This window comes from Terrapene carolina, unplaced genomic scaffold (assembly GCF_002925995.2).
Source record: "Terrapene carolina triunguis isolate 2854851 unplaced genomic scaffold, T_m_triunguis-2.0 Scaffold374, whole genome shotgun sequence".
Taxonomy (NCBI): domain Eukaryota; kingdom Metazoa; phylum Chordata; order Testudines; family Emydidae; genus Terrapene; species Terrapene triunguis.
In genome coordinates, this window is record NW_020664725.1 from 2,149,405 (window position 1) to 2,163,373 (window position 13,969).

The 13,969-nt window shown below is 50.7% G+C and overlaps 1 protein-coding gene across 1 annotated transcript in view; it reads left to right on the forward strand.

The window, feature by feature from the left end:
* The window catches only part of ESAM (endothelial cell adhesion molecule), an 89,268-nt gene that overhangs the window by 65,388 nt on the left and 9,911 nt on the right, over positions 1-13,969 (forward strand). Inside the window, exons 2-4 of the mRNA XM_026657878.2 lie at positions 2,334-2,491; positions 6,874-7,087; positions 9,094-9,249. Of these exons, the coding sequence (XP_026513663.1) occupies positions 2,334-2,491; positions 6,874-7,087; positions 9,094-9,249 (528 nt within the window). The remainder of the gene's footprint in view (positions 1-2,333; positions 2,492-6,873; positions 7,088-9,093; positions 9,250-13,969) is intronic.

The window sequence follows — 13,969 nt, forward strand, 5'->3', positions numbered from 1 at the left end:
GGTCCTGCCATGCGGGCAGGGGACTGGACTCGATGACCTCTCGAGGTCCCTTCCAGTCCTAGAATCTATGAATCTATGAATTTTTATGTCAGCTGCCAACTTTATCAATTAATATTTTGTTTTCTTCCGGGTCACTGATAAATTTTAAACAGCTTAGGGCCAACAACTTGCACCCCCTGTCGGACCCCACTAGAAATACACCTGCTTTTTGATGATTCCTTGTTTACAGTTCCATTTTGAGGTCTGTCAGTTAGGAAGTTTTTAACCCATTTAATGTGTGCCGTGTAAATTTTATATCATTCTAGCTTTTTAATCAAAATGTCGTGCAGTACCAAGTCAAAGACCTTGCAGAAATCTAAGTATATTACCTCAGCATTGTTGCCTTTTTCAGCCAAATTTGTAATCTCATCCAAAAAAAAAAAAAAGATATCAAGTTAATCTGACAGGATCTATTTTTCATAAACTCCTGTTGATTTGCTTTAATTATATTACTCTCCTTTAATTCTTTATTGATCAAGTCCCATGTTAGATGCTCCATTATCTTGCCTGGGATCGATGTCGAATTGATAGGTTATAATTACCTGTGACATCCTGTTTACCCTTATTAAATAATGGCACAACATTAGCCTTCTTTCAGTGTTCTGGAACTTCCGCAGTGCTCTAAGACTTATTGAAAATCAACATTCATAGTCCAATCAGTTCCTCAGCCAGCTCTTTGAAAACTCTTGCATGCAAGTTATCTGAACTTGCTGATTTTAAAATGTCTAACTTTGCTTGCTTCTGTTTAACTTCCTCCAGAGATTCCAGTGGACTGGAAAGAGTGTTATCATCATATGATATGACTACAGCATCTGTGTTTTCCCGAAATACAGAACAAAAATATTTATTGCCCAATTCTGTCTTCTCTGAATTATTATTGATAATTTTGCCATTTCCATCTAGTAATGGACAAATATTGTTGGCAGGATTCTTTTTGTTCCTAATATACTTAAAATCCTTCATATGATCCATAACTCTGCTGACCATAGATTTCTCGTTGTGTCCTTTGCTTCCCTTATCAATTTTCTACAATTCCTAGCTTCTGATTTATATTAATTACTGTTGCCTTCCCCTTGCTTCTGTTTATTATATATTTTATTTTTATAGCTGCCTTCACTTCGCCCTCTCAACCAGCTCAATTTTTAAACTAATATGGCCTCCTTCCTCGATTGTGGCTTTTTGGACTTCTAGTAAAGTATTCTTAAACAATTCCCAGTTATCATTTATGTTTCTCTGATTAAATTCTTCCCTCAGTGGATTTGGTGCATAATTGTTTTCAGCTTTGTGAAATTGCTTGTTTTAAAGCACCAAGTATTTATATCTCACTGGTTTGGACTTCATTCTGTTTGCACATTATAAATGTGATCAATGCAAACATATCCTTCGCCTCTTCATTCTTCAGTTCGCCATCTGTACAATGAGAATAGCAGCACTGCCCTGCCTCACAGGGGTGATTGGAGGGTAAATACACTGATGACTGTGAGGCACTCAACTACTACAGTGATGGGTGTACACAAGATAGATAACGACCGATGCTCACGGCTTCCTTGTTTCTGATCGTTTTTATAAAACTAGTCCGTGCATGAACTATGTTTTGGGTTTATTGTTAAGAGGCGTCACCTGCCTACAGTTTCATGTGTTTAAAAACAAAATCTGTTTGTAAATTAGTGAGGCGCAAAATGACGTTGGGCTCCAGCTCTGAAATTTCAGGTGCAGCTCCTAGACTCCTGCACGGCTTTGCTTGTAACTTTCCAGACAATGAAATCGTTATCCTGAGAGGAAGTGCTGGGAGGGTAGGAGACGACCTGTGCCTGCCGATAGTGGGGGAGGGAGTGAGGGCAGCCGGCTTCAGCAGTGTTACTGAGCATGCTCAGTCCTGGTACACGCCAAGCAGCAAATCTGGGGGGGCACAAGACCCTACATGCCGCCCTTGTTTTCAAGCCTGACAAAGGATTCATACTGCACAAACTCAGTGCCGCCTTTAAGCATGGCACCCCAGTGATGCCTGCCTAGGGTTGGTACTGGGCTTTGAGAGCCTCCGATTACACGTGCTATTGCCGTGCGAGGTGTCATTTACAGGATCGGTTTCACGTTGTTCTGAGTGTTCAGAGTTGTCAGCTGTGGAGTGTCCTCTGCTCTTGCGCCCGGTGCCCTGCCAGATCCTGGGATCTCAGTGGGTGCCGAGGGGCTCTGGGGTTTGATGCTCAGTTTTGGGTGCTGCCCTTTGTCTGTAGTAGGGCTGGTTCCTGGGAGTCAGGATGCACCCATAGGACTGAATTTCTCTCTCTCTGCAGGTCTCTCTTCAGCGCTGCTGGAAGTCAACGTGGGACAAGCCTCTATCTCTACGATCCAAGGGCAGAGGGTGGTGTTGCCGATCTGGTACACGAGCATCTCTCAGAGTCGTCCCTATGTCTCGTGGGTCCTTGAGAGACCTGGAGCCAATCGTTTGCAGGTAAAAGGCATGGGGGGCAGGGAGGTGGACACCTTGCAGGGGAGCCCAGGGCTCCGGTTGTGCCTCACTGGGGGCTTGGCGAGAAGTCTCCCAGCGAGAGGAGAGGCTTCACTGGTGACCACGGGGTGAGAGTGTCAGCTGCTGGCTGCACCTCAGCCACCAGCTCCTCTCCCTTGGCTGCTCCATGCTCCTGTTCGGTTGGGAGGGGGAGCAGGGAGCTGCTCTGTCAGTGACCCGCACCTCATTGGGGGGCAAGTGTGACAGTGAATGAGTGCGTCCAGTGTGGGCTCCCTTGATGGCTGCTGTGGCATAGGTCGCGGAGCCCTGCCTGGTGCATACGAGCCCACGGGGAATCTAGGCATTTGCCTGGAAAGTGGCCTAGGGCCTACCTTCTCCTCCCGCCTCTGTGTCAACTTAGACTGACAAGGTAGGGGAGGGTATATCTTTTACTGGACTGACTTTGGTTGTGGAGAGAGACGAGCTTTCGAGCCACACAGAACTCTTCTTCAGGGCTGGGACAGGTACTCACCACTAAATAAATCTGTTCCACCTGGTATTTAACTGTGACGCTCTCTGATCTGAAGCAGAGCTCTGTGGAGCTCAGAAGCGTCTCTCTCCCCAACAGAAGTTGTTCCAATGAAAGATGTTACCTCACCCACCTCGTCTCTCGTATCCTGGGACTGACACAGCTACATCAACTCTGCTCGTCTTAGACTGGTCATTCAGTCTGGGCGTAGGCGCTGGAACTAGGGGGGGCAGGGGGAGCTGCCTCACCCCCTGGCTTGAAGTGGTTTCCATCATATACATGGGTTACAGCGTGATTCAATGGCTCTCAGCACCCCCCACTATACAAATTATTCCAGCGCCCCTCAGTCTGGGACCCTGTCTGTAAAATGGAGATGGCCGCGTACGTCACTGGGGCTGTGGGACGCAAGGAAATATTTGTCAAGTGCTGTAGAAGGCTAGTCGGCGGCAGAGGTGGGGATAAAACTCGGGGTCTTCCAGCTTCCTGTCCTGGGCTTAATCCCATGACTAGACAATGTGGATTCTGGAGATACCAGCTCCTCCCATTCAGCAACTTTTTCAAAATTTCCATGCGAGCATGGTGAGATTTGCTCACGGAACTGCTCTGCCTCCTCCCAGGTAAATGTGACCCAGGTTCACGCATGTTTCTGATGAAACTCTTGTACTTTTCTTTGCCCAGCCCTAGAAAAGAGGGCTCCCGCCACCCCAAAAGATGTCCTGGGTTCATCTACGATATCTGGGCCTCCCCTACACCCTGGGGATAAACAATTGTGGAGGAGCAGCCTGTTCAGTGCGACGAAATGTCTTGTCCCGGGCATTACAACACGTCGTTGTGACCAGGGCTTTCCAAACGCCGAGGAAAGTGTGTGTGAGGATGGGGTGTGTGGCATTTTTCTAGTGCTGCCGACTCCTGGTGTTGCACTGCCCAGTTTCGACAGAGCCACTTTGTTACTTGACTAGCTTTAATTTCCATCTGCTTGTTCTGACTCCGAGCACAAAGGAACATCTGTTGGGGTATCTCCATGGGGAGCGGTGTACAATAAGCTAACCAGATCGCTGACACGGACAATAGTGTATTACGTCGCCAGGAGGAGCCGGAGGGCAGAGAGGGATGGAAGGGACCCATTGCAGCCTCACCAGGCCTGTGAGCAGTGAGAGGAGCCTGGAGGAAGGGTTCTGCGCGGGGACAGCTGGAGCTGGGCCAGGCTAGTGCATGCACTAAGGGGGCCGGGAGAGCCCAGGGAAGGGACCGCAGCTAAGTGCGGCTTCCTCCCTGTGCTGTACAGCAGTGGTTCTCAAAGCCAGTCCGCTGCTTGCTCAGGGAAAGCCCCTGGCGGGCCGGGCTGGTTTGTTTACCTGCCGCGTCCGCAGGTTCGGCCAATTGCAGCTCCCACTAGCCGCGGTTTGTCGCTCCAGGCCAATGGGGGCGGCGGGAAGGGCGGCCAGCACATCCCTGAATTTTGTGATCTGTGGATTCCTGGTGAATGTTCAGAATTTGAAGGTTTGCTCCGTTGTGCATGGGCAGCCTTCGTTCTGGCATTTCCTAACTCCTGGGCTCTTAACTTTGCAACTGTAATGTTCTTTTAACATATGTCTTGTGTGTAATAAGTAAAGAAAGCGTGACTGAGAGACGGGGGCTGCTATTTGCCTCTGATGTGATGCCAGTGTGACTGATGCAGAAATGTCTACCTAGGGCAATTGCTTGTAGAGGGGTGAATTGTCCCCTCGTTCCCAGTGCAGGGTTAACTCAGTGCCCAGCGATGCGGATTTAATGGCCACCATGGTTAACTATTTCATTCCTTATGTAGGAAAGGAGAGGAAGGGTCACAGATCATCACTAACTTGGGAGCTTATTTGCGAGGACTCAGTCATCAGCAGTGACTCAGCGGGGGCTGATATTGAATAATGTGGGTGGAGCTTGGCAGAGTTGTACCACTTTTTTTCCAGTTTGACCCCTATCCTCACTTGGGTTTCTCCCATAAAAAGGGGGAGGGATGGTGTCAGAACCGCTATGTTTAACTAAAAAATCGTGAGGACAGCGGTTATGACAACGATAAAGCAGCACTGGCTCTTTATGAACCAGGAGCTAGAAAAGTAAAGCAACTCAGAAGCTAGGAAGGGCCCCCTAAGCCAAGAAATATATGGATCCTTCCAAAGTTTGATTTCATTTAAAAAAAAAAAAAGCAATCTTGGTTCAGCACCAACCCCACAGTGCGTTTCATGGCTAAGTCACCAGCCCCAAGAACAGAACTTGCCACACATTGTAGGGTAGGTTGACCTGTGGACAACAATAGTCAAATATTAGTGTTCTGGCTGGTTAAATCTGTGGTGACCCATCGGTACCTGCACAGGTGAGTCACACGTTGGTCCAGAGCAGCGTCCTCACCTTGGGACTGTTGGAGGAACAGCTGTGACGTTATGGTGCCAATGTCTAGGCAGCTATTCTGCTTTTGTGTAGATTCAAGAGCCCATCTAGTCTCAGTGCCTGCTCCCCCGTCCCTGTGACAGTCCTGTCACCCCCACGGCAACCCAGCACCATCGCTGTGAGGTGCCAGACTGTTACCGCGTCAGGTGGGGAACAGGCTGCAGGAGCTGATGAACTGCCGAGCCTGGATCGTGACTCCGTCCCATGTGCTGAGAGAGGAGAGCTTGCACTCATCCAGCGGGACAGTTTGGTTGAAATGGCTCAGTCCCGTGAGTGGTGTCGGTAGCTCTGGGCTCTCCAGATCCCGTCCGCCACGGATCTGAGCCCTTTGAAGTCCAGCAGAAACTGCTTTATCCCCCAGCTCCTCTCCACTCCCATTTTCCTTCTGCCCTCACCTAAGCTCAGGCCTCGCTTGACCTTTGTTAGAGGCATAGCTTCTGCTCTGTCCTGCACTCTGCCACGCTGCTTGGAGCTCTGCAATGATGGTGGCTCGGCCGCTGCCACCTCCTTCAGGGAGTCTGTGCCATTGCTGTAGTTGTCGTGGCTCTTAAATTTACTTCACTCTCTACCATCACCTCTGTGCATCTGCCTCCGCCCCACCACTGCTGCGTCTCCTGCTAGCTTTCCTCTCCCAGGAGCTCCTTTCACTGGCTTCCCCACGTACCAGCGCTCCAGAGGCCAGCATGTGCAAAATGCTCCTGCCGTGCCCACCTCCTCTCGTGTGAAAGACGTGCGACTCCATCACGCTCACGGCGAGATCCAGCCCCTCCTTGGTTTAAAGCCCAGGAGACCTACTGCATCTTCTCACTCTCCCTCCTCTGACCTAGCACTGGGCTTCCCACGACGGGTGCGACATCCTTCTTCCTTGCAGCTCCTGCCACTCTCTGGGACAGCCTCCCTGGATCTCTGCACCGCTCCCGTTTCCAGAAGCCATCTGAGCACAGGGCCTTTTCTCCCTGGCCCACCTCTCTGTCCCCCTAATGTCCTGTTTCACTGGAACCTTGGTAGCGCTGCACTCTGGGGAGTGTGGGGATGTTCTATTACACGCTGTGTAGCCTCGGCTTCCCCATCTTTACTCTTTGTCCTGCCCTCTCTCAGCTACGCTGATCCCTGGAAAGTATTCGGTGTCCTCATCAGCCCCGTCCCAGCATCTCCTCTTTCCCAGCTCCCTTAGTCTCTCTGCCATTCCTTACCCTCTCCTTTGCTTCTCTCATGATTTATTGCGGGCTTCCCAAGCCCTAATCCACAGAGGGATTGATAGTGAGGATTGACTGCAGTGGAGCTGCCCCCTGACGCCCACTGGCCCAGGCTATTAGTGGTTATGATGCAATCGGGAGATGTGCCTCTTGAAACCAAAGCAACTCCCTTGCCCCCTGACGGCTGCAGGACTCCCAGGTGCATTGTATTCTCTTCTCTCTCTCTCTCTCTCCAGATACTGACGTACATGGACGGGACGGTGAAAGTGCAGGAGACGTACCTGAAGAACCGGACTGGCTTTGTGTACCCTATGCCTTTCTTCAACATTTCCATTGCCATTAACAACACCCAGGAAATGGATTCTGGCGAATACATGTGCACGGTCAACATTGTGGATGAAGATACCATCAACGGGAAAAATATTGGACTCATCAACCTCACCGTTCTGGGTAAGTTCTGGGTCCTCGCGCGCTCCCTCCTAGCCCCGGATGTGCTCTTTTGGGGCTGTGGGGGCTGGGGCAAGGCATCAGGCTGGGCTCAAATGGGATGTGCTGCTCCATGACAGCACCACCTGCAGTGGCATCCGCTGGCTGCTGCGGGGGGAGAGAGATGAAAGATAAAAACTGTTCCTGTAACAGCCTTGAGTTGAATTGTCCAGAAACTGAGGGTTGTGGTCCGGACCGCACAGTCAGTCAGTTACCACGGTGATGAGTGCAGTGTAAAAAGGAGAATTGGATAGGGTCTCTTGTCATGATCACATCCCATAGCCCAATGCACTAACATAAAACCTCATGACCGAAGGTAAAGAGCGGGTGCCTCAAGGTGATACGCTAGGTCCCGGATTGATTACTGATGATCCAGAAAATGAAGGTGTGGGGGGCAGTAAGGTAGCAAAATTTGCAGATGACAGTTATTTGGGTTGTTCAGGACCATAAAGGATTGCGAGACATCTCCGAGACCAAACCAAGCTTAGGGGAAGGGGTCACATGAAGTCCAATGAAATTCAATGGTACTAAATTCGAGGGAGAAATGTAAGCTATTCGTACACCTTACAGGGTTCTCAATTATCTGCATCAACTCAGGAAAGGGACCTGAGCATCTCTGCAGATAGCTCAATGGAGCCTCTGCTCAATGCACAGCTGCAATCAAAAAGCAAACAAGATGTTGGGAGGTATAAGGAAAGGGATGGAAAATAATTTGGAAGATATTATAATGTCATTATAGCAATCAGTAGAGCAGCTGGGTGCTTTGTGCGCAGGCTATTGCAAAGCTAGAGGTGGTTCAGAGAATGGGACAAACTCTATAAAGAGAAACGGAATTTTGGGGTCATCTTAGAAGGGAGATGAATAAGGGAGGGACACGGAAAGTCTATTGAATAATGAACAGTTTAGAGAAGGTACATTGGGAGCTTCGGTTCTCCTACACAAATAAAGGGACGGTAACTGTCATTTAAAGGTGGCACATTCAAAACCAATAAAAGCAAATACTTTTTCACTCAGTGCATAATTAGCTGTTGGAACTTGCTGCCACAGCATGGCATTGACACCAAGAATTGAACAAGAATCAAAGAGGGAGTGGCCATTTATATGGACACCTAGAATACCCAGGATTACCATAGTTAATGCCAAGAAGGTTTTTGGGAGGGTATTAAACCTCCTGCTTCAGGGCTTGGGCTGGTCGCTGCTAGCGATCCGGATGAGACCTAATGTAAGGGCAGATCACACCACATCATCATGCTGTGAGGTTCTTACATCATCCTCTGCCACTGTCAGACAGGATCCTTGGGTCTGATCTGGTCTGGCAATGCCTGTGTTCTGATGTTGTAACTGAGACTTTCCGAACAGCCTAGGGGATTTAGAAGCATGTCTCTCATTCTAGTTAACCGAGTGGCTTGTTGCGTTGTGGCACTAGGGCCTGGCATAAATCTTGAACCGTAGCAATATTGAATGTGTGGGAAGTCTTGAAAGTTCCGAAATAAACGTTTCGACAGAACCTCAGCACAACTCCATCCCCTGCTGTTGTCTGTGGACAGCCCTTCGGCCTGGCACAGCGAGACACCTCTAACCTGACCAGATAAGAGGTTGGTTTCAGTGCAGTAAACCTACCATTGGAACACGGGATACTGCTGATGCTGCGCTGTGTGGTTGCTTTAGGGAAACGAACCATTTACTGGGCATTGCAGATCCATCTGGAGCCGGAGTGCTTTCCTGGGTTGTTCACAATAACAGCCGCTGAGGGGTTTTCTCTACAGCATTGGCAGCAGAGCCAGGGCTAGGAAAGTGAGGGTGCAGGTTTCAAGCTTACATGACTACTCTGGATTTCCAGTATGGATTTGTTCGGTGCTGCCTGTGGCCAATAGATGGCGCTGTTTCTTTTTGCAAGTTACAGCTGGAACTAGGCCCTATAATGATGTCCGCATTCAAACATCTAACCCGTCTTCTCCTGCTCTCTCCAGTTCCTCCATCCCCCCCGACGTGCCAGATCCATGGGAAACCCTACCTTGGGGGCAACGTCACCATGAGCTGCAAGTCATCCTTCAGCAAGCCCAGCCCCAAGTACAGCTGGCAGCGTACCGCCCCCAACACCCAGGTCTTCTTCGCACCAGCCCAAGGTAGGAATCCCCACCCTGAGTGCACCAGGATCGTGGCACTGACGGGGTATCAAGCAGGAAACCCTGATGCTCTCACCAAGGGGTCTGAGTGGCTGGGGCAATGTGGGAAAAGGGAGGAGGATCATTCTCACCAGGCACTGGCTTCCCCGTGGCATTCGCCTGGCTTGTGGCCAGCTTGGAGCAGGTCCATGGACCAGGCGTTCTGTGCTATCAAACAGCTGCACACTCGTGCCAGGCACCGGGGGTAACATTGCAGCATTAAACTACCGGGTGTGTTCTATTGTGTGTGCACCCGACTCCATTCCTACCCAGCTGGACCAGTCACCTGGGGGAATGTGCATCTGTCGGCTCTGCAGTTTAACGTCCCCACCACTTGGGGAGAACGCTGTGTTCAGTCTGACTTCCCTTCCAGCTCTGAAACGGCTGGACCTTGCTGGGCTGAATCCTCAAAAATCCCCATTTGGGCAGAGCCCGAGCATGGAAAACGGCAGCCCAGGAGGTGACTGTTCTGAGCACACGGAGTCAGGGGATTTGCATGGGAACTTCACGGGCTGCCACATCCAAAGCTGCAGGGGGGTGGAGAAAAGGTCAGGGAGTCCTAACTCAGTAACAGATGGAATCTTTCAAACTCCCTTCTTTGATTTGATCCTCCCTTCTCTCTCTGCCTTGCTGGAAGTCACGTGTGTTCCTTACAGGGACCCTGGTTCAGAAGGGTAGTGACTGTATAACAGAGGGGAAGGGTGGCATTGCGGTTAAGTCAGGGACTGGGAGGAGGGAGATCTGGGTTGAATTCCCAGCTCTGTCACCGACTCCCTGAGTGGCTGTGGGCAAGTCATTGAATGTCTCTAGCCTCAGCTCCCCACCCTTCCTTTCCCCCGCCCTTGTCCTGTCTATGAAGCACTGGAATGGGTTACCTAGGGAGGTGGTGGGATCTCCTTCCTTAGAGGTTTTTAAGGTCAGGCTTGACAAAGCCCTGGCTGGGATGATTTAGTTGGGGGTTGGTCCTGCTTTGAGCAGGGGGTTGGACTAAATGACCTCCTGAGGTCCCTTCCAACCCTGATATTCTATGATTCTTCGTAGATTGTAAACTCTACGATGAATATGTACGTATCCCACACCTAGCATGATGGGACTCTGATCTTAGTTGACGCTGCGATGATACAGATCCTCCCAACACCGAGTGGGACTTTCAGGGGGAAGAGATATCAGATGAGTGAATTTAGCATTTGAACTAGTCAGATTTCTGTCAAGCACGCAGCATAGCATAGCAGGCATTCCTCTTCCCCTGCCTGGGGATTTATGCAGACTGGATCTCTTGGTTAGTGGAGTTCTATTAGTCATGATCACTTCTCCTAATTCACATTGTCCCCCCTGCTCCTGATGTCTGCTCTTGTGTTTAATTAAATACCGGACGACTGTTTTATGGAGGGAAGGAGTCAGGAAATGTAAAAGGGCAGGTTCTCACAGCAACATGCCCTCCCCTGGTGGCGCACACTCGCCCACCTGGCGTGCAGCACCCCCTTCGTCGCTCGTCAGGCTGTTACATACCATTGCCGTTCTCGGTATGCAGCGGCTTCCTTGACTTCCCTGCCTTTCTCTGAACTGAGTTCTTGATTGGCTCTAGAGCAGAGAGAGTCAGCCTTGGACGTTTAGTATTCCCAACCCCCACTAGGAAAGGTTTGGGGTTGTTGGAGGCGGGGGTTAGCTTGGGCCTCTCTAACAAATTATTTTAATATGCTCATGGAAAGTTACAGGTATGGGTGTGACTCCTGAGTCAGGCCGGGAGGAGAATACAACGTGTGCACTCAATAGCTCGTTTCACCGAAGGATCTCCAAGCATTTCCATATCCAATAAGCTAAAACCTCTGTGAAGTGGGGCAGGTATTCTCCCCCTTTCATAGGGATGTTGCTGAACCTCTGAGAGGTGAAAGGACACCCCAGGGCCTCACAGTAGATGGCAAAGCTGCGAATAGGCCTCAGGAGTCCTGACTCCCAGTTAGGTTCTTGAAGCGTCACTGCCCTACATGGTGGTTGTAGGTGTGTCAGTCCCAGGATATTACAGAGACCAGGTGGGTGAGGTAATAGCTTTTATTGGACCAAGCGTCTCTCTCTCACCAACAGAAGTTGGTCCAGTAAAAGATATTCCCTCACCCACCTTGTCTCTCTACATAGTTTTAAGCACAGTAACAATTTTGGCAGGTAACATCATTCGTCACGACCCCTCGCGCGCATCAGTACAGGCTCATTGTCTCTGGCTCTCCCGCCACCACCAGCCTTACACGAACCGCCTGGCCAAAGTTACGCTAATTATGCTCCTCTTGTTACGATGGAAGAGGGGGTTGGGGACGCTTTGCCTGACCTCCAGGATGAGTGTCATTCCCGTTGACCACAGAGCTGTTGACATTTCACAGCTGTCTTGAAATACACTCGTTCCTCCATTGCTGCTTCACACGGAGCCTGGCTCTGTAAAACCCGCTCAGTTTATTTTTACTAGTGTCCAGCTTTACAGCCATGGTACGTTAGCTGTTTCTCGGCTTTCCTTTTCCTTTACTACTTCCTGACTTGTAGCATCTCGGCCCTGTAGGTGGGGCCTGGCCTAGGACACTTCCCTGGGCCTCAGTAGTCACTGCCACTTGCTATCTCCTGTGCGTGCCCCCGGCTGGGCTCTAAGCCATGCTAAGAGGGTGGGTTGCTTGTAGGGATCTCCCCCTCCCCACATCTGCTCACCTGCAAACAACAGTGGAGGCTTAGCGGCCATACAGCAGACACAGACTGCTTTGCAGGGGTGTTACACGTGCCAGTGCTTAGCACAAACCATCAGGCTACCAGATTGGCACACAGGGAACAAACATCTGGAGCCAAATGCATCGCTAGCGTAACTCCCTTGGAGTCGTGGGATTGTGCCCGGGGTGAGTTGGGCTACTGACGCCAAGGCTCTGCTGCGGGATGTTTCCTCTATTCCCAGCCTCTCGGGAAGAATAGCTGAATGGCTCGGATGGCTCCCAGAGACTCGTGGGTGATTAGATACAGCCCTGGGTATCTCATCCAGCAGGTCATCAGCCAGAGAACGTATCCTGCTTCCCATCAGGATCTGCACCCCGTCATCACAGCATCACTAGCATTATTCATTATTACCGCAGTTCTCGGGGGCCCCCGTCAGGCTCAGAGCCTGTGGTGCTAGGTGCTGTACGAACAGAGGAGAGACAGGCACTGGTTTTTAATTTGTGAAGTGTGACGAGGGGAAGGGGTATTGCCAAGGGATCAGGAAGATGTGGAATTTTCAGAAGTGCCTAAGTCACTCAGGGTGCGTCTGCCCTGCACAGGAAGCTGTTACTGCCGCGTGGGTTGGCATACCTGTGCCAGCTGTAATCTAGCTAGCACAAATAACCATGGTAGTGAAGGTACGGTGGCACAGGCTTCAGCATGGGCTAGCTGCCCCCATGCAAACCCACTCTGTGTATCTACTCGGGTCCATGCTGTTCTCCTTACTTGTGCTCGCTAGATTCAAGCGGACACGGGTGTGCCTGCCACATGACCGTCACACCTGAATTTGCGCTGTAGCCGTACCCTTAGGCTCTTTGCAAAGCTGTACCCTGTGTGTGTACGTACCCTGTGGGCTGCTCTACAGTCGGCAGAGCCCCAGTCAGCACAGGTCTGAGGTCTGCCAGCACCACCTGTGGCGACTGCGCAATTGGTTTTATATGGGTCCTTTTTTGTCCTCCCTCCCACTCAGACCCCTTCCACTCTTCCTCTTTGAAATACATTAGTTACTATGGAAACAGTGTCACTGGTGTAAGTGTAGCTTAATAACGTGCTGAGTGCAGTATAAAGTGAGGGGAGGTGGAGGGAGGGGTGTCCCTGGCTAGTCACCACTAGCCGGGCCTTTGCTGATCCCTAAGGTTTCTGCCTGGGGGAGCGTGGCACGGCCTGCCTTTGTGGGCTCCAGGATGGTTGGTGCTGTCCTGTCCCCTCTATGGGAGCTGCTCAGACTCCGCTAGGTTTCTGATTGCACAACTCCACACAGCACTGAGATTAGCCAATGAGACCTTAGGAGCCTGTCTTCACTGCAGTCAGTGTAGACGGACCCAGTCTAGCTTTCATCCCGCTAGCTCAGGTGCCAATGACAGCGAAGCTGTGGCAGCACGGGCTAGCCACTCGAGTACATACCCAGCCTGCACTGCCACCTGTGCTTTATGGTTCCCGAGCTAGCGAGATCAAAGCTAGCTCCGGAGTGTCTCCGTGTGCAGCAGTCACGCCTTTAATTGCAGTGTGGACACAGCGAGAGCTGGAGGCTGCTGGTGGTAGGGCTCCGAGCTCATGGCCCTGGCTAGAGTCTGAGTTTAACCGTGGTGCCAAACCCATCTGGCTACTGCAGTCTGCGGCTTTAGGCACACGCAAAAATCTAAATAAACCCTGCAGCTGACACGTGTGTACAATAAACTTAATACAAAGCGTGCAAACCTAAGGAGACCAACAGAAATGTATTACTGTGCCGCTCAGTTCACCCGCTGAGAAATCACTATGCCACTGGAGTATTACTCCCCACCCCAGACTGATACCTCCTTTCTGCCCCTCCCATCTTCCCCCTGAAAGCCTGGCAGAATAAATAGGCTTGATTGCAAGTGCCGTGTCTTCTTATGCCAAGCTGGCAATGGGCAGGATTTGTGGAACGAACACACACACACACACACACACACACACACACACACACACACACACA